This window comes from Paramacrobiotus metropolitanus, unplaced genomic scaffold, assembly GCF_019649055.1.
Source record: "Paramacrobiotus metropolitanus isolate TYO unplaced genomic scaffold, Prichtersi_v1.0 Parri_scaffold0000074, whole genome shotgun sequence".
In the NCBI taxonomy this organism is placed as follows: Eukaryota; Metazoa; Tardigrada; class Eutardigrada; order Parachela; family Macrobiotidae; genus Paramacrobiotus; species Paramacrobiotus metropolitanus.
This window is the reverse complement of record NW_026570294.1, coordinates 305,080-329,287: the sequence shown is the minus strand read 5'-3', so window position 1 is coordinate 329,287 and position 24,208 is coordinate 305,080. Positions and strand designations below refer to the sequence as shown.

Sequence of the window (24,208 nt, the reverse complement as noted above, 5' to 3'; positions counted from 1 at the left end):
TGCTTTACTATCTCCGCTTGTTTGTCAAAATAATAATTATATTCGTACAGTCGTACTGTCCTACATATCGCGCAGTTCAAAATACTACTCTGTAGTACTAGGCAAACGATGGTTTGACTTCGTTCGCAAACCGTTTTGCAAACGCCAAACTGCAAGCACACCGATCACCCACGTTTCCAATTTCCAAAAAGTACAGGATTATGAGATAAAAATTCGGTTTATCTGTTCCCGTTCCTTAAATTAGCTAACTGTATTCTGATAGTAAAAGGAAAAAAGTAGATCCAGCGTTGATAGAAAAAATATAACAATTTTTTGTTTCGGCAACTTTTTCAGAGGGTTTGTAAAAAAATTTAATTTTTTATGAGATTACGTAGGTGAAACATGTAAGCAGGTATGTGCTAATAAAAAAGTGTAAATTACAACAAATGCATAAAATTATCACTTTTAAAATCAGTCAGGTACGTACTTTTTACGAAATTTCGAACGTGGGTGACCGCTGAGCTGACCCGTATAACAAGTGACCGGTTTCGGAGCGAAATCGAAGTAAGAACTCGTACTGTACCGTAACGAAGTATAAACATGTGCAATACTGTATGTTCGGAGCCACGGACGGTCGCGTCTATAAAAAATCAGGCACTAGAATGTACTCGTATCATTCATACAAAGTTTGCCCAGCAATTTTTAGGATATTTAGTAACTTTTTCACAGCTGCAAAATTTATTACTGAAGTCAATTTCTCCGAACTCCGAATTCTCCAAATTTAATAGCTAGAGGTTCCAAGTCATGTCCAAACTTCATTAAGTTATAAGAACATAAGAGGCTGAATATACTAAATATTATATAAAATGTATACCGGCTGCTTGATTAGTTGAAGGCCTTGTAAATAAAGTGTGTCGTCTGTACGCATGTATATTTTTACAAGACGAATCACTGCTTTTTGTTTTAGATTGACTCGATTAGAATATCCGTTTCTTTGATTTTTGATAATTAAATATCAAAATAATTAATTTGGATCATATAAAAATCATTTTTGATAATTAAATATCAAAATAATTAATTTGGATCATATATATTATTTTATCATTTGGATGATAAAATAATATCAAAATAATTAATTTGGATCATATTTTAATCAGTATCTATTAGTGCAGGCATATTTTTATATGTGTGGCTATTAAAGAATAAAGATATTCAGTTTTTTTAAGAATTAAAGAGATTTTCATTGTCTTAGAGCCAAATAACCCAAGAACAATCAATGATATTTGTGCTTCAGTTTTACGATTTATCGCTGAACAATTTTAGCGTACTGTGTGCGCCAAACGCGCCAACATTGTTTAACGCGATAAGACTTTAACGAGCTGTATAAAGGAAATGGTGGTAATCAGGAGCGAATGCACATTATAAGTCCAGTTCCGCGCTAAACTTTGTTCCTTATTGTGAGTACAGGCTATTCAGCTTATGTAACTACACTTGTTATTCCTTGTGTTACAATAACTTGCAAGCATGCACGATTTAAAATCAGGAGCAAAGTACATTTAAGGACTTTTAAGCAAATAATTGTGTAACTTGTAACACAAGCAGTACGTGGTTGGGTGAATTTACTACTTATGTAGTAATTTAGAAGTACTAGCGCAGCACTCACATATTGCATTAAACCACAGTGACCAACAGCGATTTTATTACTGAGAAGCGTGCTTGTAAGATACAGATAAAACATCTTGCCTGACTGAACAAGTTTTACTTGTTCTAACTACAATATTGCTGCTCCATTATCATTATTAGCCTTCAGCAGCCCAAACCATTTCGGACTGCAAATCCACAAACTAGTAAGTGTTGAAATCGATGACTAAATTTTAGTTAGAAAACTTGCAAAGGTTTTTTGTGAACACACGTCAAGCGGGGCGTTACGATGCTGACGCAACGCTAAGCCTGTGCCGTGTGCGAGGCACATTTTGTAGATTCAGAAAAACCTCAGTTTTTTCAGAAGGATAGCAATCATAGCAGTGCTAGCAGGAGACCATTTTAACTTTGTTTGGGCAGTACGGTAGTATTACTTTTTCTCTCTGGAATGTCGCACTGCTGCCGTGTAGGAGACGTCCATTAGTGACCAGTGGTCACTGACTAGATTGCACCCGACGTTTTATGCTGTGGAAAGCTGTGCGGTGCTGAATTTTGTGGCAGATATAGTAAAACAAACGATACAGTAAAACAAACAAACGTAACAGCCTAAAACACATTTTTTGTCTTAACCGAAGCCGAAATAACTGAATTGACCTGATAACTGAATTGATGTGAATTTGCGTGATAGTTAAATATACTTCAGCCGAGACAAATATTTATGCAAAACATCAGCGTTTGCAAGGATGTTTTTAGTAATTTCTCGGTTTTCTATCTGCCCTTTTACGTGAAAATCTTTTGGATGTTGCTAAACCGATTGATATCAACAAGGCTAAAAAGGTGTGCTGCGATACAGCCCTTTAATGCAGCTCTAATGCTCTGTAATCTACTAACCCCAAGGGATACGTAATTTTCCTTAGCCATAGACGGTGTAACTACATACAATACACGGTGCTCGATGCTCGATGTAGCGGCGCGGTGCCATTGCTCAGATGAATCCAGCGGCCACCGGCCTGGCCTGGGAGTAGTGCCGTCGCATCGCGCGGTTACAGTACTCGTTACAGTACTCTCTTTCACTGCTGCAAATGCAGTATGCGGACCCCGGATCTGGGTTGAAGTGCAAAGTATTAATATATACGGTACTCTATATAGATATACTGTATATATTTTTTGTTAATATAAATACATTGGTATTACCGAAGCACTTTACTGTTTGCAAACTAAAAAGATGCCGTTGCAGGTGACAAACAATGGATGTTACAGTAGCCTATGAAGACCTGAAAAGCCAACTAAAGACATTAATTACCTTACCAAACAAGGATGACATGATGGTATCCAACGATATCGTGTTAACGTGCGAAACGGTAGCGCCCCGTGCTACGATCTCACAAGAGGAGCAGCAGTTTCTCAGCTACCAAATACCAGAAAAGCAAATTACAAGCCATTGCGTAATGGGCAAGTCTACATTTTATTCAGATTGGTTTTCTACGATTATGGAGTTCATTATATTAAAGCTGGAGTGGGAAAACGACAAGCAAAGACCACATGATAATATTAACGTGAACTGGAAGCTAAGCGTATTTTTCTTATCCGGTAAAGCCCAACTAACGCCGGTGAAGATGCAGGAAAGCGGGGACTCTATTTTTATTTCTTCCGAGGGCGAAAGCTGCATGCTAAAGCTCAAAACATTGCAAATCGACCAGCAGTTACTTTTTCCAACCGTCGCTTCATGGAGCCTTCAGACTTTAGCAACCGTTCTGCCCCCGGAAATTGATCCATTTGCACCTCAGGTTGAAGTCGGTGGGCTTTCTCCCGCTACTTACCAGACCATGCTTACAACGCCCGTGCCTAGTCTCATGCTGTCCGGAGGTGGCATTTTGTACACTAGTAACAGGAATCCGTGGGTAACACCAAGAATTTGCTTCGTGTTTGAGCAGGTTGCCCTTAATATAGTTCTTACTGCAAAAGAAAATGTCGACTTTGTTATCTCACGGCTTATTTACACCGCACGCGAGATGATGACATCAGCTATCGTTCGCAAATCGTTTAATGCTCCGCATACAGGCTCGGTTAAATTCACTTGCAAGAATGATCCCCAGAACACCCTATATGCTAGCAAGTCGGCGTTAGGACTGCGTTCATCTATTCTAGACAAGCACAACATCGATGAAGCAGACGATGCAACAGAAGGCCATGAAATTACTTCCTTCGACGGCAACCTTATAGCGGAAATGTTTGTATTTTGTGAGTGTCGGATTGCGCCGAACGTGTCAATGCTTTATGAAGGATTATGTGATGCCGCGCACCACTACGATGTAGAAGATTTGACTAAACTGTGTGAATTGTATTTAATACGAGATGCCGTAGCCTTGGGCATACATTTGGAAAATGGTGGCAGTATTGCTGAATTCACGAAATTTTTGGACATATGCCGAAAGGCAACCGCGCTTGATTTGGAGCTTCTGCTAATGGCACTCCATATTGTTGTCATGGTAATGGAACCGAAATTTATGCGCCCGCCGTTCAGCAAAAATTGGACTAAGTTCATTGGGAAGGACGTTACCAGTTTCACATCAAAACGGTACCACATCCTTTCAGCGATCATGCCAGACACTGAAGAGCATAATGAAGAATAAGCCGCCGACCTGTACAATGCTGCGCTTTATGGGAGCTTTGACGACCGTTGCCCGTTATGCAGTAAATATCGAAAATTAGTTGCTGTATATGATTTTCCCATGAAATTTTTTTTGCTCGAATGTTGGTGAAGCTTGCCGCGCTATGAGCATCATCAGGCTTTTTATTGTTGCTAATTTGCTATTGACATGCAGTTATGTAAGCCACTAAATGTCGTCGTTTCCCACAACCTGTTTCAGCGTAATCGTCATGTGGAAATTATGAGGAAACACCATCATAAGCAATTTTGTAATATAATATGGACACGTTCGTACATGTCAAATTGTTTGTGCCGCAACTTTTGAATTAACTTCCTTGCATTTCAGAAGGAACTCCTTTTGATATAAATGCTGTTTCGTTTTGGTACATAGTTCGTACTCGTATCATGATACTTATTAAAGGTTACCAGCTTTTGATATTCCTTTTGTTTTAGTAAAATAAATTGCAACATTGGTGTCAGAAGTAAAACTGAATACAAATGGCGCTTGGCTCTGGTTTTCTGCGTAGTTTCTAACTTTTCCATTCCGCCGTTACCGTTAGAACATTTTAGTGCAGATTCAAATGTAAAAAGGCTACGTGTACAAGGCTGAGCTTTTGGCCCCGCCTTGCTTACAACTATGGCCATGGTTTTTCTCTCGTCGGCTCAATCACGGTAGCTGCACCGGTGTGATGTCTTTGTCTGGTGGCCTTACTTAAATAATACTTTTTCTAAAATCCGTTTGTCTGTTTTCTGTTCTCATGCCAATGTCGATTTGTCAATATTTTTTCTGTTTCCATTTTGCCTTTGTGGTGCAGTTATGTTGGTTGCCCACTGCTGTCAAGGGGAACGGTCACGTCGGTCGCAGGAAGACATCATTACTATTAGCGATTATTTCACCGGAGCGCAGCGACGGTCCTCCGACATAACAAAAATTGAAAAATATATGCTTGTCTGTTACGGAAGTTAAATCTACTTTCTTATTACTTTAGTGCAGTGAAACTCCTCGCAACATTCGCTCTCATATAACATTTACCCCTTTACTGAATAGACGAGTCTGGGAACCGATTTCCGGTAGGCTATAACACAGGGACAGTTCTCTGTATAACATTCACCCTTTACAGCTACATTTAAAATTATAAATTTATAATTTGTATAAATTATATAAGTAATAAACTATATAAATTTATAATTTGTATTATAGTTTGTATTTATATAGTTTATTATTTATATGGTTTATACATACAAATTATGAATTTACAAGAAACAGCCTCGGCTTCGCCTCCGCGTTTCTTGTGGTCCATGGCCATTTATTTGAATTTGAATGAATATTTATTAGATTAACATCAGTCTATTCGTCGAAACATGATCGGTACATGCAACAGGGTAAACACGAAGTTTCTATGAAAACCAGTTCATGATTCTCTCAACCTTGAAAGCATTCCCTTTCGCTGTACATACAGTTGAAACATGATCGGTACATGCAACAGGGTAAACATGAAGTTTCTATGAAAATCAGTTCATGATTCTCTCAACCTTGAAAGCATTCCCTTTCGCTGTACATACAGATAATTTACGATACGATATCCCCTACCCGAAAAGAAAGCCGAAATATCAGTCCATAAGGTGTGAAATTCGAAACAGTGATAGTGCACTGGATCACCAGTTCGGTAACTGATCACTTCACTGGCTCATTTCACTGGAAGTTGGTGTGTGCCCAGTGGTGTATTTCCGGTCAGTAGCGGTGGCTCGATTACTTGCTTAGCTAACCGGTTCCGTTCTCCGGACCGTAGTGGTAGCTCGGTCACCCGCTCAACTAACGGACTTTGTCCACTGGACAGTAGTGACAGCTCGGTCACCCGCTCACCTCCCGGGCCTTCTGCGCCGGACAGCAGTGGTTGCTCGGTCAGCCGCTGACCTAGCGGACTGGGTCACCCGCTCACCTCCCGGGCTTTCTGCGCTGGACAGCAGTGTTAGCTCGATCACCCGCTCACCAAACGGGCTTTGTACACTGACAGTAGTGGTATCTCGGTCACTCGCTTCATCTCAGCTTCGCTTCCGCGTTTCTTGAGGTCTACGACTGGTTTGTTCGAATTTTTATTTTAATCGTTTTATTCGTATCTTTTGGCTCTGTGAACTGGGTTTTCTGTCTGCGCCGGACAGCAGTGGTAGCTCGGCCAGCCGCTCACCTAACGGGCTTTGTGCACTGGACAGTAGTGACAGCTCGGTCACCTGCTCACCTCCCGGCTTTCTGCGCCGGACAGCAGTGGTAGCTCGGTCAGCCGCTCACTTAACGGGCTTTGTGCACTGGACAGTAGTGACAGCTCGGTCACCTGCTCACCTCCCGGCTTTCTGCGCCGGACAGCAGTGGTAGCTCGGTCAGCCGCTCACTTAACGGGCTTTGTACACTGGACAGTAGTGACAGCTCGGTCACCTGCTCACCTCCCGGGCTTTCTGCGCCGGACAGCAGTGGTAGCTCGGTCAGCCGCTCACTTAACGGGCTTTGTACACTGGACAGTAGTGACAGCTCGGTCACCTGCTCACCTCCCGGGCTTTCTGCGCCGGACAGCAGTGGTAGCTCGGTCAGCCGCTCACCTAACGGGCTTTGTACACTGGACAGTAGTGGCAGCTCGGTCACTCGTTTAATCTCGGCTTCGCTCCCGCGTTTCTTGTGGTCTACGACTGGTCTGTTCGAATTTTTATTTTAATCGTTTTATTCGTATCTTTTGGCTCTGTGAACTGGACTTTAGTGGTGGACTGGCGGGGTTTTCTGCGCCGGACAGTAGTGGTTGCTCGGTCACCCGCTCACCTAACGGACTTTGTGCACTGGACAGTAGTGACAGCTCGGTCACTCGCTCACTCGGTCTCTCGGCATCGGATAGTAATGACAGTTCGGTAAACCGCTCGCATAGCTATCCATAGTGGCAGTTCGGCCACTCACTGGCTTAGCGGGCTATTTTAATTAGAATGTAGTTGTAATTTGGTCAACTAACGGGCTTGTGTACTGAACAGTGGCGGTAGTTCTGTCTATCGCTGCTTGGCCGGTACTTGTTTAGAAATTGTCCTCGATGACAACGTTGGATATGTAGTCGTTTTTGTCGCAATAACGCCAACGGTCTGCTAATTAAATTGATTCTGATATTTTAATTAGTGGAAAATACTTTCATTTTTTAACTATATTTTATTTGGTTTACGTGGCAACATTGCATGGTTAAAAATACCACGATGATAATTATTATTATAATAATTTAGTTACATTTGGTGAAGGTAGTCAAAACTCTTCCGCTGTGGCGCTCGAAGCGGGAGAGGTTTTAAAAGAAATGAATACTAGCTGGCCGGGTTTTCGATTACGGGCTTTCAGAATATAATATTGGTTTTGGTCAGTCTTTTCTGGTTTGCCGGCTCTGGTGTATCCCATTCGTGGCAATATAGATCTGAATCTTGATAGTATGGCAGAATGTTGTGGCTTTCAGATAAAATATATATGAAAAAGAAATATGTGCTTGCGGCGCCTACATAAGAATTTTTGAGAAACTGACCACAATTGGCTGAATAAACAACCCTCTGTACACCTTTTACGTTCAGAACGAATGATTTGTATACTGTACTCTGGCCTCTGGCGGTGTGAGGGATACATATATTTGATAATCAACTTGCAAAGAGTAAATCGAAGCTGTCGCTTTACCGTGCTTGCTCCTATGGAAAAATATAATTATGGCTTACCCCCAGGGGCCCTACCCCTAAGGGCAGCGCCCCTAGGGGTACTGCTTCTATTTAACATACACCCCTCTGCAATATTCAGGAAGGCAAGAGCGGACGGTATATGTTGCACAGAAGATTCACTGTACAGTCTGTACTTTCTTTTCCTTGCTACATTACTTTTATATTACGTCATTACAGTAACACGACGATTTATGTTTTGTACTGTGTTATTCACTCATAGCTATTATTTTATTAACATCTAGGAACATTAATTAGCATAATAGGAGTGTCGATTCCGGACTGCCGTTTTGCTTCCGAGCAACCTGCCGGTCAGCATATTGTGGATGCGCCAATTGCCGGTACTTACTTAAACACATAATTCCGATTTCGATTGTTTAATTTACATCCGCCGGGACTTTTGCGCGCAGAGACATAAACTGTTTGTATCTTTCACAGCATTTTGCTCGAGTAGACAAATGAACGTGATTTAAACAGGCCTGCAGAAAAGCAGTAAGCACCATGCGGTTGCTAACATGCTGTATGCCAAGTTGACCTGAGTGCACTTTCTAAAAACATGCAAAGGTCAGGTGGTCTCCATTTCAAGCTTGTTCATTTCTTAGCGATGCACCTCGTTTTCAAAAAGCTTTCAGACATATCCTATAAATGTGATGCATCTTGCGCGTAAGCTGCAAGAGCGTTTTGTAAGGACTTCTGTACGCTAAATTGCCTAAGTATCACGTTAGATATACAGGATATCGCACAGAAAATTACTAAGAGGCAGAGCGTTATGCCACACTGATACAATAATCAGTCGGTGCATTTCTATTCTAGTACGTACTACCAATAGACGATAATCAACAATTTGTTGTTATCAGAAAGAGAAAATCTTTTATCCAGTCTTCATTGTATGCACTACGTTCCAGATACCGTGCCTTGTTTCTATTCGGTGAATCTAAAATCGATCAGTACCCGATGAATTTAAAATTGATAAGCCGATTATCATACAATATACAGTACTGCTAATAAGCATTAGAAATACTGTATATTGTCTGATAATCTTAATTCCTCGTAAGCACGAGGAATTATGACCTGAACAACTACATGTATCTTTAATGGAACATTAAAGGAGAACTGACCGACATTTTGAGTTTTTTCGCATTCAGGTTTTTTACTTACGCCCTTTACTTTTGCCTCATATTTATTTTTGCCATACGCATAAGGATTTTGAGGTTCTATAGTAATTCGAAAAACTTTGACACTTGATATATTATTCACGGCGCGTATCTGCGATCTGGTTAGTCATGTCGAACATGGAAACTGCGCGCTCGCAGTACATATATGGACTAGTAGAAAATGCTAAATTGCTTTCTGTCGGTTCTCCTGATATTTACGGAGTTTCAATGAAACTGGATGGATCACAAAAATTTAAAAGATGCCCCGCAACTGCGGCAAAGAGTACTAAACCCGAAAAAGTTATTTTACTGGTGGGAGCAACTGGAGCTGGAAAGACAACGCTGATTAACGCATTCGCTAATCATAGTTTTGGTGTCAAATGGACCGACAGCGTTCGCTTCGAAGTTGCTCTGGAGGACGATGAAGACACAAATCAAGCAAAAAGTATCACAAAACATGTTACCGTATATGAAATATCGCCAAATCCGGCAGTGGCATCGCAGTTTTGTCTGAAAATTATTGACACACCCGGTTTAGGTGACACGCAAGGCATGCTGCGCGATGAGGAAATTATTCGCCAGATCCAACATTTTCTAAGCGATGAAAATACCCGACAGCTTGGAATTACGCATTTGGATGCGGTCTGCATCGTAACCCAAAGTGCCAGACCACGGTTGACCGTAACCCAGCAATATATATACAATTCCGTGTTGGCTTTGTTTGGAAAAGACGTTGCCGAAAATATATTTTTGCTCTGTACGTTTGCGGACGATAAAGATCCTCCGGTCTTGGCTGCCGCTAAGAAAGCCGAAATCCCTTATAAACAATGGTTTTCTTTCAACAATTGCGCACTATACGCTGATAATAATGAGAACTGTGGTCCATTCAGTACGTTATACTGGAACATGTGCGAAAACAGTATCGACAAATTTTTTCTTCATCTCCAGCGGACTAGTCCCTGCCGACTGAATCTGACATGTAAAGTACTGCATGAACGGCATGCACTAAAAGAGGCAATGCGGCTTTTGGTTCCTTTATATATGAGTAATAAAAATTCAATGGAAACGATCCGGAAACATCAGGTAGGAATGTAAAGCCATCTAAAATATTATTAATATTGTTTCTACTCTATTTAATTTTTCACATATGGTAATTAGTTATCAATTGTTTACAAAAACGTGGGCGTGTTATAAAACATGAGATTAATCGTCTCTTGATCCACAGGTAGAGCTACAACAACTGGAGGCAGAAATAAAGGCAAACAGCAAATACGAGCAAGTGAGAAACATCCCTTATACGAGCAAAACGGAAGTTCCAGTTGGGCAGTACGCTACCAACTGCTTACGTTGCAACACAACGTGTTATCAGTCGTATAGGCATTTACAAAACACCGATAAGATTCCCGCTGAGATAATGATGGATGGACGGTGTTTTGTTTGCCCACGTAACTGTTATGCGTTCGAACATGCAAACATGCAGTACCGGTTCCAGTCTGGCTTCAGGGGCGAAGCCAAGATAGACGAGAGTATGAAGGAAGTTCGTGATAAAGCTGAGGACAAAAAGAAGGCAACACAAAATATTTTAGAGAGTTTGACGGATACTTTTGCAAGAAATGTATTGGAAATGGCTGCACCTATTGTGGAATCGCTTGAATGTCTACAGAGAATTCAGGCGACTGCGCTTCTCCCTAACGCGATCGGGAATGCTGCTTACGTGGATATTTTAATTGAAGCAGAAAAGTCCGAAAAGCGGACAGGCTTTTTGGACAGTATTAAAAGGTTAGAAGAAATTAAAATCAGCATACGCGTGACTGAGAAAATCCAGCTTCTCGACTGTAAAGAATCGAAAAATCCGGAGCAAGCCTTGAAAAATAATCCCAGTTGGGTTAAAGATTTTTTATCGGAACCCTAACTGACGGCCCATCAATCTTAAAGAAGTATAAATATTCATGTAATTGCGTCGCATGAACGGTTATCTGACTGTAAATGCCGAAACAGCGACATTTACGTATCAATACTTACAATAGGTAACTAAATTGTTCCTGAATAGAACTTTGTTTCGGCGTAGATTTTCTATGTGAGTTCAAGTTGGCGTGGATACTTCACTGCTGATGCAGGATTTTTGCAGGTTGTGCATTAGCGAGCAAAGAAAATAACGAGCAGGTCTAACGCAACCCACATTACGAATTCAAAAACCCTACCCATAGCTTACAGATAAAACTGAAATCATGCACAACAATTACAAGCGAGATAAAATGTACCAAAATTATTAGTGTAGCAGAAAACTAGGATATGTTTGTCAACAAACCAAGCAGCTTGTTGTGTTTTAGTGGCACAATCTGTTGTCCTAAAATGAGAAGAGGTGGGAATAACCGTTGAAGGTCGGTAGTGCTTGTACTACTGTGCGTCGCAATTAGGTAAGTATATCCTCCAGTGTGAGTAGGCGTTGCCATTCAAAAAATACGCATTAGCCAGATTGCGAAGCGATCGTTTCACTTATTTAGGGGAATTTTGAATCAGCCTCTTTGCTTGAACAGTACAGACAAGCGGTCAATTCTTCGTACAGTTGAGTGCGATTATTGCATGCTTGCTTCTTGACATCGGAAGCGATTTGGCTAACTAAGCATTTATCGTGGCTCTTCCCCATCGCAAGTTCTATGAATACAGCAAAGTGCAGAATGTCATTTATTACATGCTGAGAAAAGCTTGTAAGTAAATGGAAACTTGGAAAGGATATTGTATAATTGACTCCTCTCACCGGAGGAAATTTCGCCCACATTCGCTACTCCATCGGTTGAAATGATTATCGGTACTGGTGTAATGACAGATCATACGGATCCGTTCCTGCCGATATGAGGGCCAAATTAAGTAATGGAAACTCCCACAAATGCTGTCATCATGACGACCAGGTTACGGGAACGCCAGGTGAAACGCCATTGAACTTAATTTCTCATGCATACCTCACGGCAACGGTGCTAGACTATGTGGTGATTGGAATATTAGATTGGAATTCCATTTGATATTGCAGAGTATACTATAAAATAATTCTTTCGTATGGCTTGAGTAGGGTTCAAGGAGATTGAATAACCAGCTACTTCAGGATAAGATTTACGTTAAGATAAGACAGTACTTTCAGCACAGTAATATGTACATTTTATAATTTTCATCGCCGAAATATTGATGCGAACGCTGTAGTTGTGATTATTCCACCAGAATGCCGTTGCGTGTTTATGAGTTGACCTTGTCGCTGTATGTTGCGCTGAGTTTTTTTTTTGCAGGCTCACATTGGGCGATTCTAATCAAACACACATCCATGTCATTAACATTTTTATCGGTGACGCTACTGCATTCAGTTATTACGAAGTTGGACCGGCATTAGACGTGGCCTTGGAGCGAGTGCAGCAGGACTATCCGATGACATTTGTTAATATATCCAGAACGACAATCCATTACCCTGGCACACTCAGTTGTGCCGATGGCGCGGCCTTAATTCCGGTCTTATCAGAAACCATCTATCAAGCCATCCTGCGATATCCTCACAGCTTTACGGTCATGTTTTCTCCAGGTAAACTTTCCCGTAAATTTTGAAAACGTAAAATTAACAACAAGCAGAAAGTTACTGCAAGCGGTTCAATCAGCTTTAGTTAGTTTTTCCAGTATGTTAAAGAACATCCCGCATCTTTTATACAAAATGATTCAAATCGGTTAGCACTGTAGAACTGTACGGTACATGCCCAGTCTTTCAAATAACTTAATAAAAATGATAGTATCGAAACGGGTTTCCAACTTTTGCGAGATTAACTACATTACAGTGGTACTGCACCTGTCAGCCGCTCCCATACCACCTCCAGGAATTTTTTGCATCTTCCCAGATTTTATTACAGGGTGTAGCATGGAGATGCTGAATCTTGGACACTCTGCCCAAGGCAGGTTGGAGAACCCAGTTGCTCAAATGCAGCGAATGTTTCTAAATTACTTACACACGATTCCTCTCAGCAATCCATAAGAGTTTGGATTGGGTAATCTTCATCAAATAAAGATTAACCATAAGTTAGTGCGACTGATTATTGATTGTCACCTTGACTACAACTTTGATATATTCAACATCAACTGAGTATTTATTGAATTTCATCAATCACAATGCGGTTTGCATTGCAGAATGGGATGTTCCGCTGATTGCATCGTAAGGTCACTCTTGCAAACGGCTTTTAATGAAACATATGAAATTTAAGAACTGCCTATTTAACCGGAGGAAAAAGCCACAATCAACCGAAACGCTGACCTGCGTTACAAAAAAAAGATTAAAATTCGAAAGTACCTTATGCATCCTTAGTATCGTCTTTTTTAGTTCAGCAAGCGATAGTACAGTACGCTTGCCGATAAAGAACGTTATCCAACGTTAATGAGCTTTACATCCTCGGATGAAGTAGCAACGTTCCGGAGTTTCAAGCTATTATTAGACAGATACCGTTGGAGTAACATTACGCTCTTGTGCGATACGCCCATGCAGTTCCAGCAAAGGGGTGTGTCCTATGATAGCCTGCCACGATCTTAAGCGGTCTCTAGATGGATCAACGACAACCAAATATCTTACCTATAAACTGGAATTCAGCTCCAGAGGAAGTCAAGACTCCACAACACTCCTGTCACGGATGCAGAACCAAAGCCGAGGTGATGCATCGTTAAATCATAATTATGATACGGAACATTGCTAAAATCATGATTTTTGCCTGTTTATGACCATGACAGTGGGAGTGATCTGCGCTCATCCTCGTGTTGTTCGCGATATTATGGTGAGCGTCATGGATTATTATTACTAACTTTCTGACCACACTGACTCGTTATACGTATACGCTCTTTTTGATCGACAGGTGACGGCAAATCGCCTAAACATGACCAACGGCGACTATGTACGTTAGCACTTAGTCGCTTCCGTGTACTATATTTGCTATATCTTTACTGACCATGCGCTACCTGTTATTATTAAAGATAGACCTTTTGCAGTTCCGTTGCCTTAAACTTCATTGCTTAAATTAATCGTTACAGATATTCTTCACTCTGCAAAGTGCAAACCACACGGGTGCCAGGTCAAACGGAAATTCTTTGGCAGTTTTTCGATGGCAACGACGAAGTGAGTGCCCGCGGTCGGTTTATTACCTTTAGTGGTCCGTACTTAATGAGTTGGCATTTGCTGGCGTCACGAATTAGGCAGCTCACGATGGCTTCCAGTCACTGATCAACTTCCAGAACCCGAATCCAAGATGGGAACTTATCGACGATGAACTGGAAAAAGCTAATACTATTTCGTTCTAGCGTTACAACCGCTCAGTATCTCGCAATGACAGGTATCCCGTTACCATAAGTATAAATTGCTAATTTGACGAAGTACGCCCTGTGTTTTATAGCTTAACGATCTGGCCATTTCGGGGTACGAATCTGTGATTGCGGTTGCTAGCGTAAGACATCAGACCCTATTTTAACTGGAAAGAACTTCTATACAATTAAAGGTTTATAGGTTTTGGACGAAGTCCGAAAGGAGATCCACGCCTTAACGGGAACCAGTTTTGTCAAAAGATTCTACAATCGATTGTTTAACATATGCTTCCGAAATTTTTCCATCAATGAAAACGGAAAGCGAGTGAACGATGTTTACCATCGATTCAACGCCGATACCGGCGTTTTTGAGTCAAGAAAGCTCTGCACAATCTAAATTTTTTATTTCATTTTAATGGTTGGTTTCCTTTGTGTTCAACAACAATGGTTACACACTACGGTTACAAGTTCCAGAAACAACCAGAATCATTCCCTTCCCCAAATTTACTTCTGCCCGGCAAAGTGCCTAAAATTGCGGCAGCGTTTCCCTTCATTATCGGTAGACTGATGCGTTGTTTCAAGAAGGCGGTAGATCGGCTTTCTCCTGTCTTTTCCCGAATTAGGCGTCCAACGAAGACAATCTAAATTGTCGAGTCTTTACTTCCTCCGATAGCAAATCTTGTTCTGCCTTTCGTTAAAGTTGACTGACTAAGTATCGATCAAATTTCCAACAGGATACCTGGCATTATGATACGTTCTCTTCCGACCTGAAAGAAGTTTCCCCAAAATTAGCGAACACGTGGAAAAGCAAATGCGGTCAGCCCACCGACGTGCCACAGTGTGGATTCCGCAACGACCTTTGCCCAACCAGCAGTAGTAAGGCCCTTTCAAAATACCATTCTGGTCAAATTTAATAAGCATTTTGAAATTCAGGACGCTGTTGTTATTATTATTATTATTATTATTTCTTCGTGGAGCAGGTAGCCCATTTCCGGCTAGGGTGACATACTAGCATGGGATTTTAAACCTGGCCAAACAGTAACTGCACAGTGAAATTCCCAGCACGCTTAAACAAAATTTGCACTGCGCAACGCATGCTTAAACGCACCAACAGATCGAACACTAAAAATATCAGAAGAATTAGAATCCACGAAAAATTTCCACAATTTATTAAGCTTCCAAGCCAAGGTTGTTTCGCCGACTTTTTTCTTTGCTTTCGCCTTGATTATGGTCCGGTTCCCTTTTCGAAGATTGTACGGTTTCACTTCTTCTTTGAATTCCACCATCTCGCTGATGTACTGCGGCACATGGAATTTTTCCGGATGCTTGATTTTGTACAACCACGTCGCTTCGTTTTGTCTCCATCTTGTGAACAGAGGAAGGATCCCGTGCTTAGTCATGAACGATTCCGTGGATATTCCAGAGTAGTTTGCAGCCGCTCGCAGGCCGCTACGATGCATGGCGGCCAACTTGTCCCGCAAGCGCTACACTGAATAACTATTGATATGCCTGCAATTCGTTCATCTCACCAGGACCAAATTAAAGGTCTCGCTCGAAATCTCCATTTTTTGGTTTAACATGCTATATTGCGTTGCAGTGTCAAGAACAGTTTTCACCGGAGTTGTGGTGGCTATAGCGGTTATTGCCTGTATTGGACTGACAGCTGTGATCTGCTGGTGATTTCTCCAGAACCTTTATCTCCTGTTGGAGTATGAATAAGGTCATTTTTACAGGAATCGCTCAAATAAAAAGCTCAGTGATTCACCATGGTGGCACTTATCGTCGACTGACCTGCAACCGCTTTCCGATCTTGGACCAGCTTGTGTCATTGTACGGCAGCTGCATTCCGAAAGCGAAATCAGTGTCTGCATTAACCGACGCTTATACCGCGGTCGCTCAGTTGTCATAGACTCGTTTTATAGGAAATGCTTGTCAGTGAATGCTATCCTAGCGCAAGCAACTTTCCGCAATGTCCTACATCAGGTAAAATTCAATATGTTGGTAGCCTTTACAACCTTCGAGTGGGGTTCAGAAACTTATTCCCTATTAGATGAAACATCTGCATCACGAGAACCTGAATAAATTTGTCGGTATTACGGCCAATACTGTCCGTGTGATGCCTGCGGGTTCCTGTATGGTTTTCGATTATGGCGCTCGCGATACGCTACGCTTGCTGATAGAGAGCGAACCCATACACTTAGATCACACCTTAAAGACATCGATGATTTGGGAAGTAGTGCATGTAAGAAACAACATCAACCGTTAAACACGGCAAGGGTCTTACTAACATTTGTACCTGTGTACAGGGATTAAAATATCTCCACCAAACTTTGCTGCATTATCACGGGACCTTATCGAGCCTAGGCATTAAGATAGACAAGCGCTTCTGCTTGAAACTTTCGTCGTACGCGGTGGCGAAGTTTCGAGGAAAACTTTATGGAAGCGTCTACCCCGCAGAGCTGCCACTGGATCCCAGCATCTTGTGGGCCGCACCGGAAGTTATTTCCGGGGCAGCAGTCAAAGCAACGAAGGAGAGCGATATGTACTGTGACGACATCGTCACTAGTCGCACTGCACGACCATTAGTCACGGGAAGCCTACGTGTTGGTATGCCCTGCACATTCCTGCGCGGTCATATGACGTAACGCGGACCGCATATTACATCATCATGCCGTCATGCACTCTGTCATTGGCTTGTCGCCACACCAGCCCCACCCATGGCAGCCGAGCCCATCCGGACCAGGACCATATATAAAGCGCCCCTCCACACCGTACCAGTCAGTAGTCTGACAGCAGTCTACCAGCAGACTCTCAGTCGACTCCCAGGCTACACCTGGATTACCTAGCATTAGCATTGTTATTGTGGGCATAGGGTTATATTGAATAAAGGTCACTATCATACGGGTGCGTTGTCTAATCGTTATAGGGACACATCGGTAACACGTAAAGGTCATCGTCGACCTACACAGGTGTAGCACAGGTGCGCTTACAGGAGAACTCTATACTGCGACAAATGGCGTGAAGGAAGACTTGTAAGTGCATCACATTGTGAGATTATGCTAATAATTTGTGACCTGGAGAGATTTTGATACAATTGCGCGCGTTGAATTATTTGGAACATATTTAATTTTGGATTTTCATTCCGGTACCGAGGATTATTTAGCCCACAGCGACACAGGTATTTGTTGGTGCACCTGCTGACCACAGGTAACTTGCAATACAGACAGTCGCGCACAGCCCAGGTAGAACTGTTGTCGTTGTTATCTGGTCCATAATAACACGACAGTATATACAGACAGCTGTGCAGATTTTTATTGCGCCCGTAAGTGAGAAGAGGTTATGTGTCCGTTGCACCGTTGATTACAGTTATGTGTCCGTCACACCGTTGAATACAGCATTATTTATCGGAATTTTCACTAATTAAAAGTTTAAAGTTTTTATTTATTTTTCGTTTTGGAAATACTCGTAGCTGTGGTACTAGTTAGTGTTACTTTCACCAAGCCAATGTGCGTTTTTTTGAGATCTTTATTATCAGCACAAATGAGCCGAAGATACGTGTACGTATAATGTGTGATTTCTATGTATAGTAATACTGTCCGTTAAATGTGCGTAAGAATCTTTTGTGTGGGTCAACAACCGACTCTTTCTCGCATGACTCATTCCCAACCATATCCGCTCACTGATAACGTGTGAGCATACAAATAAGCCAGTACTGGATAACTACTGTAGTACAGTACTAGTATTTCGTAGCTAACGATCATACTCGTATCTAACAACGCAAGCAGAAACAGCGCAAAGAATAGTTGCATAGTGTGACCGCAAAATCCAGGCGGAAGACGTAATTGCTGGAATTCTAGCGAAGCATTTTTGTGAACTGTTGCTAAACTCAGCCTAGACGTATACATTTATCGGGTATATTGACTCCAGAAATTTTATTAGTTACTAATAACAGCGCTTATAAAAGGAAAAGGAATTCATGTAAAATTCCCGTTTTATTATCAAAGTCACCTTTATATTTGTGAAGGCCGATAGCTCCGCCTTCATGATTGGCCATTCGCCATTGTGTTTTGCTGTTCTGGGGATTTCCATCCCACACATTGCTGCTGTTTTGACGGACCTACAGCACAGCTGCGCTGGCTGTAGGATCCGATCTCATTAGTCGGTGTTTGCTGCGCCACGGTGCGCACCTTAGATTTCGGCATTAAAGCCTCAATCCGGGTTCGCCGCTGTTTCGCCGTCGATGGTACGTGGGCGCCCATAAGGCCCCACGTTACATATTTCAACGTTGGAAGCGCGCAAGTTATTGGCAACACGATTCTTGGTTATTAATCTCAACTTTAATATATAACGAACAGCTGTTCGGTAAAATCTGGAAACTTGTTGTATTTCAAATCAAACACCAATCGGCAGCATTTTGGTTACTGTAGCCGCTAGATGAAGTGGCTCCACTTTTAGATCCGCCCGCTGCCTGCACCTGGCCGGGCATTGAGCACGAGCCTTCCTCCCACCGGGAGGCGCGCACTTTGCTTTTCGATATTAGTACTGTACTGTTACTAACTGTTCTGCCCCTGCCAGGGGCACCCCAAAAACCACAACAAACCAGATTTATAAATCGGAAACTATCCTAGCTGTGACATTATGCTCTTACAATAATTATCGTACGTTGCTAAAATTAAGAAACTCAGTAAAACATGTAGAACGTCAGCATCAGAGTGAAAATTGTTTGAAATCAAACACAATTCTGCACGGAGCAATGTGTGTATATTGGGCCTGCATTTTCCCGTATACCAGACTCTGTGGAGCCACTTCATCCAGCGGCTACAGTACGGAGAAAAAATATTCTTGATGTGAAAAGACCTGCTGATAGACAGAAAACTCCCCAAATTTCACCAAACACTAGTCAGGAGGAAAAGCCCCTGGACAAGCAACCAAAACTAGAAATCGCCAACTCATTTGAAGAGGAGGGTACTTAAAGTAGAGGAGGAAAGGCACAGTACTGCTTTACAGAAGACCAAAACATAGAACGTCAGTCTAGGCAAACGGCAATCAAAGTGTCGACCGTGGAATTAGCACAAGAAACCCAGCGTGGAAATAGTGGAACGCAAAGTAGAAGTAACCAAAAAGCGAGTCAATATACAAGAAAGCAGAATGGCGGAAGGCCCGAAGGTCAAACTGCCACCACCATATTCGGCAGCACCGCACGAAGATGCAGAAACCTGGTTGGAATCGTATTTGCGTTGCGCAGAATTATATTCTTGAGATGATGCTACTAAGGCCAGACGATTTTCGGAAGTGTTAGCAGGAACAGCGCGTAAGTGGATAAAAAATCGCCCTCCGGCGGCAGGCGTTGACTGGAACACCTTAGAAAGGGAATTTCTAAAAACATTTGGAAAACTCGGAACGCCGGAAAAAGCTATCGATACACTGATCTCTCGACAACAAGGAAACGAAGAAGATTTTCGGACATACTACTTTTCAATCGTGGATCTATGCAAACATGCGGATCCTAACATGAATCAAACAGAAATAGGTTATTTTATTTTAAAAGGAATGAGAGATCGACAAGCTGCTATGCAGTTGCGTGTTATGGGAAAGAAAACACCTAAAGATATATTGGAGGTAGCTGAAGAATTATACCATGTGAAAGAAAACGATCAAGAAAGTTAAAGGTCAGCAGTATTGCTGATCTCCCGTTTGCTAATGAAGCACGGAAACAAAATGAGCACTCAGATGAAAGGACAAAGAAGATAGATGAACTACTGGAAAAAATGAACGAAATTCTCAACATTAATTCCCACGTTAGCGAAACACAGGACAACGGCTTCAGTGGAGAAGAAATTTTGGAAGGAAATTTGGAAAATATGTTTATTTGTAACCATTGTGGCGCTGAATGGCTGTCAGATGGTGTGCACCCTTGGAACAAAAGCAACAAATTTGGAGAAAGTTAGAAAAATAGTCAAATCACCTACATACGTTTTTGTTTCAGCACGGGAAGGATGGTGATTCAATGATTATAGGCATGCTTAATATGACTTATTATTTTATTATACTATCTAATTAAGTGCTTTTTCAGTTATTATTAACAAAATTACTTTTTGATACAAGTGTTTACGTAATAATCTCGGAAACTATTTAATGAGAAGAATTTCAACCGTACTTCAAAAGAAAGAATATGAAAGGCTACCGTCAGCGTTTTTCTGCACGACCAAAATGCGTTCAAGATGTCTAATTTTGTATGTACATTAGTAGTTTTATTTATGATTCATAGTTTGTGATATTACTTCAAGATCCATACTTATGTTGTTTGGATTTCATGAAAGCTAAATTTAATTGGCATGATTACATTTGCACCTTTCCTAATATGTTAACGATTAGCACTGATGATTGTTGTAAATGCAAACAATCAGTTACCGAGAATGGAATGAAATCGACCAGATAATAAAATCCAAGTCGGTACCTCGACTTGGATTTTATTATCTGGTCGATTTCAGTATAATATGAATTTTTTGTTATTATTTTGGTAGAAAAGTTTTGATGTTTGTTTGGTTCTTAGCTCAAAATATGTTGCAAAATATTTTGTTGTATAAGCCCACTATGACAGTTTTCGAATTATTATGTACCTGGTAAATTTTCATCTATGTATTAGATTATTTGTTACGTGTATTTGTTTATTTTTTTTAACGTCATTGTGCTGATCTTGTTGGATTCGCCAGAGACGGCGAATTTTGAAGAGGAGGATTGTGACGACATCGTCACTAGTCGCACTGCACGACCATTAGTCACGGGAAGCCTACGTGTTGGTATGCCCTGCACATTCCTGCGCGGTCATATGACGTAACGCGGACCGCATATTACATCATCATGCCGTCATGCACTCTGTCATTGGCTTGTCGCCACACCAGCCCCACCCATGGCAGCCGAGCCCATCCGGACCAGGACCATATATAAAGCGCCCCTCCACACCGTACCAGTCAGTAGTCTGACAGCAGTCTACCAGCAGACTCTCAGTCGACTCCCAGGCTACACCTGGATTTCCTAGCATTAGCATTGTTATTGTGGGCATAGGGTTATATTGAATAAAGGTCACTATCATACGGGTGCGTTGTCTAATCGTTATAGGGACACATCGGTAACATCGTCGACCTACACAGGTGTAGCACAGGTGCGCTTACAGGAGAACTCTATACTGCGACAGTACAGCCTGGGCATCATCATCAGCGAAATCTTCACCGGTCAGACACCCATGCAAACAAATTTGGCGATCAGCGACAGTGTACAAGGTAAGAAAATTTAAACAAATTATTGTTCTATAACTTCGGTATTAGATATGCCATTCTGACCGTACTGTGCATTTCCGGCTGCATAATAAAATGCACCATCCATTGTACATGGATTGTACTGAAGAGCAGTGCAATAAGGGATGTTGTTTGTAGAAAACGTTGCCGCACTACGTAAGGATCCCGATGTTACTCGCATTGAGTATACGTCAAAAATACCAGCCGAACTGCGCGACATTGTTAATTCATGTATTGCCAACAACCAACTAGAGCGTCCGGCTTTACCGAGGCATTGAGTCAGATCGTCCCGTGCAAGAAGATGATCGATCTGGTTATAAGCCGGTTGGATCAGTACTCTGGTCATTTAGAGGATCTGGTAAAAGTCATTTAGAGGATCTGGTCAAAGTGCGCGTCAGCTAATGGACGAGCAGAGTAAAGTGGACTCGTTACTGCGGGAAATGTTGCCAGAGTAAAGCGCTTATTGTCGTGAAAATATTTGTTCAAGAGTCGCACGCGACAGAAAGCGTTCGTCGTTGTTGTAGGTCGGTAGTCAATCATTTACGCAACAAGCGCACTGTGACGGCGGAACACTTTGACTGTGTGACCTTGTTGTTCAGCGATATTCCCCAGTTTGGACCGATTGTCGGTCAGTGTGCCCTGCTGCAGACTATCGCTCTGCTGAATATCCTGTACACCGTCTTTGACTCCATTCTGCCGCGATTCGACGTCTACAAAGTAGAGACCATCGGCGACTCATATCTAGTACTTCGCCTTTCACTGCATACTAGTAAAATGGTAAGGTTCGCAAAGTGTTAAATATATGCTCCTGTGACAGTTAGCCAGCGGCTTGCCAACACGTAACGGGAGTCGGCATGCCGGTGAAATAGCGCGGATGACGCTGTCGATGCTGCAAGCCTCGGAGAGCATACATTCGCCAATCGATCCGGCAGAACGCCTGCGACTGCGTGTTGGCATACACTCTGGTAACGACTTAATCTGCATTATTTAAACTGCATCCATTAGCAAATTTAAACGTTTAGCGCAGTTTTAGTTTTTAAACGTTTAAGTCATTGCGCATTTTGCTGTAGGTCACTGTGCAGCCGGCGTTGTGGGGTTAAAAATGCCGCGGTACTGCTTGTGAGTAAAACCGTTTTCTTATCTTAAGTTAAAGAAGCGGATACGCACGAGTTAAACAAAAAAAGCCTTGCCTTTTTGTTTTATTGATGTAGAATTAGGTTTTAGGTTTATGAATGAGTTTGTTCAAACAATACATATATTGTGCCGTTTGCACTTTGCAGGTTCGGAGACACAATTAATACGGCTAGTCGAATGGAAACGCATGGTGCCGGTTAGTTTAGGGAAAATTCGAATGTCAGGTTAATAATTTTACTTTCCATTTCTGCAACGATTGGATCGACCATTTCCATTTATTTTGATGTCGCAAAACTTTTAAGGCTACAAGTCCGAACGAATTATCGGAGTTGTTTGGATAAACGCCTTGATCTGCGTAAAATCGTAGCGAGCTGTGCCTGTCTGCGAACAGAGGGCGGTTCTTACTAAACTTTTATGCTTAGCAGTTCGTTTTTGACTTTTAACCGGAATTATTTTAAGTTAAAGGTTTGGTTTCAGCTTCAAGAATCCATGTTAGCGGAACTACCAAGCACTTGTTGGACCAGATTGGCGGTTTTAAAACAGAAACAAGGGGGACTATTTTCATCAAGGTAAAGAAAGCAGCTGGTTAATACTGGAAGTACTGTAAGCAGCTTGAGAACCCTGATAATTCTAGTAATGTAATTCTGGAAATTGCAGTAACTGCCAGGTGCGTACTGTTCCCAGTGCAATGCATAAGTAATAATAATTGTGTGTAAAAATGTTGGCCCGAAATGTTTTTTTGTGCCTTACCATACAGAACAGCTGTTATTATGTTGAATGTGCATGCGTGTATTCTTCATAAGTCATACAGTCAGAAGGTAAGACATGGCGTGTACACTTAGACTGGTTGTTTTTACAGGGAAAGGGAGAAATGGTGACCTTTTGGCTATTGCATTAATTACATTTTCGTTCGTGCTGATAGGGGAAAAGCAAAAGCAAGAACTTCAGCGTTGTATGCCAATGCTGCGCCATGTCACAGTTTGAAAGCTGTATAAACATCAGTTCCTACAGTTTCCTGTGTCCGTGGACCGTGACAACATATTTCGGATGTAAAGAAACTTCAAGAAAATCAATAAACGCATCTTTGATTTGATTTAGTGAGTTTGGAATGAGCAGCTCGTAGTGCGTTTGCACTTAATGCAAGGTGGTTACCCGAGCAGGGAAGACGAAATGATCTATTAGCATGTCTCTGTGGGCGCTAGTTCCGGCTTGGCAAAATACATCCGACTCCCTCGCTGCCCGTCTTTTTTAGTGTCCAGACAGCGTGCATCCTTCCCCGCAGTCAAAGGTTTGGAAAAGCTATACAAGCGACAATTCCCTCCCAT

The 24,208-nt window shown here is 41.9% G+C and overlaps 3 protein-coding genes and 1 long non-coding RNA gene across 8 annotated transcripts; 3 read left to right on the top strand and 1 right to left on the bottom strand.

Annotated features, from left to right (window-relative positions):
- The first annotated feature begins 1,552 nt into the window (after positions 1–1,552).
- Positions 1,553–4,950, top strand: LOC129595070 (uncharacterized). Its single transcript, XM_055491979.1, has 2 exons — positions 1,553–1,826; positions 2,858–4,950. The coding sequence occupies exon 2, from the start codon at positions 2,868–2,870 to the stop codon at positions 4,251–4,253; it is 1,386 nt and encodes a 461-aa protein (XP_055347954.1). The 5' UTR covers positions 1,553–1,826; positions 2,858–2,867; the 3' UTR covers positions 4,254–4,950.
- Positions 4,951–9,026: 4,076 nt separating this feature from the next.
- Positions 9,027–14,836, top strand: LOC129595060 (uncharacterized). Of its 5 annotated transcripts, none has more exons than XM_055491967.1 (12): positions 9,027–9,586; positions 9,680–10,224; positions 10,367–10,920; positions 12,420–12,706; positions 13,026–13,191; positions 13,300–13,812; positions 13,891–13,934; positions 14,013–14,051; positions 14,188–14,272; positions 14,350–14,486; positions 14,547–14,597; positions 14,657–14,836. In XM_055491967.1, the coding sequence occupies exons 1-5, from the start codon at positions 9,271–9,273 to the stop codon at positions 13,145–13,147; spliced, it is 1,824 nt and encodes a 607-aa protein (XP_055347942.1). In that variant the 5' UTR covers positions 9,027–9,270; the 3' UTR covers positions 13,148–13,191; positions 13,300–13,812; positions 13,891–13,934; positions 14,013–14,051; positions 14,188–14,272; positions 14,350–14,486; positions 14,547–14,597; positions 14,657–14,836. The 5 variants fall into 5 exon arrangements, with proteins under 5 accessions (XP_055347942.1, XP_055347941.1, XP_055347940.1 ...); XM_055491966.1 differs by having other exon boundaries at positions 9,027–10,224; positions 13,300–13,324; positions 13,490–13,812; XM_055491965.1 differs by having other exon boundaries at positions 9,027–10,224.
- Positions 11,937–12,320, bottom strand: LOC129595061 (uncharacterized). The gene is made up of 3 exons (XR_008691260.1): positions 12,293–12,320; positions 12,102–12,175; positions 11,937–11,985 (listed from the first exon to the last, which is right to left on the bottom strand). It is a non-coding gene; the product is annotated as an uncharacterized LOC129595061 (long non-coding RNA).
- A 7,226-nt stretch (positions 14,837–22,062) lies between the features above and the next one.
- On the top strand, positions 22,063–23,824 carry LOC129595142 (atrial natriuretic peptide receptor 2-like). The gene is made up of 7 exons (XM_055492057.1): positions 22,063–22,200; positions 22,274–22,493; positions 22,567–22,714; positions 22,820–22,868; positions 23,030–23,079; positions 23,361–23,452; positions 23,743–23,824. Exons 1-7 carry the CDS (start codon positions 22,151–22,153, stop codon positions 23,779–23,781), a joined length of 648 nt encoding a protein of 215 aa, XP_055348032.1. The 5' UTR covers positions 22,063–22,150; the 3' UTR covers positions 23,782–23,824.
- Positions 23,825–24,208: the final 384 nt, after the last annotated feature.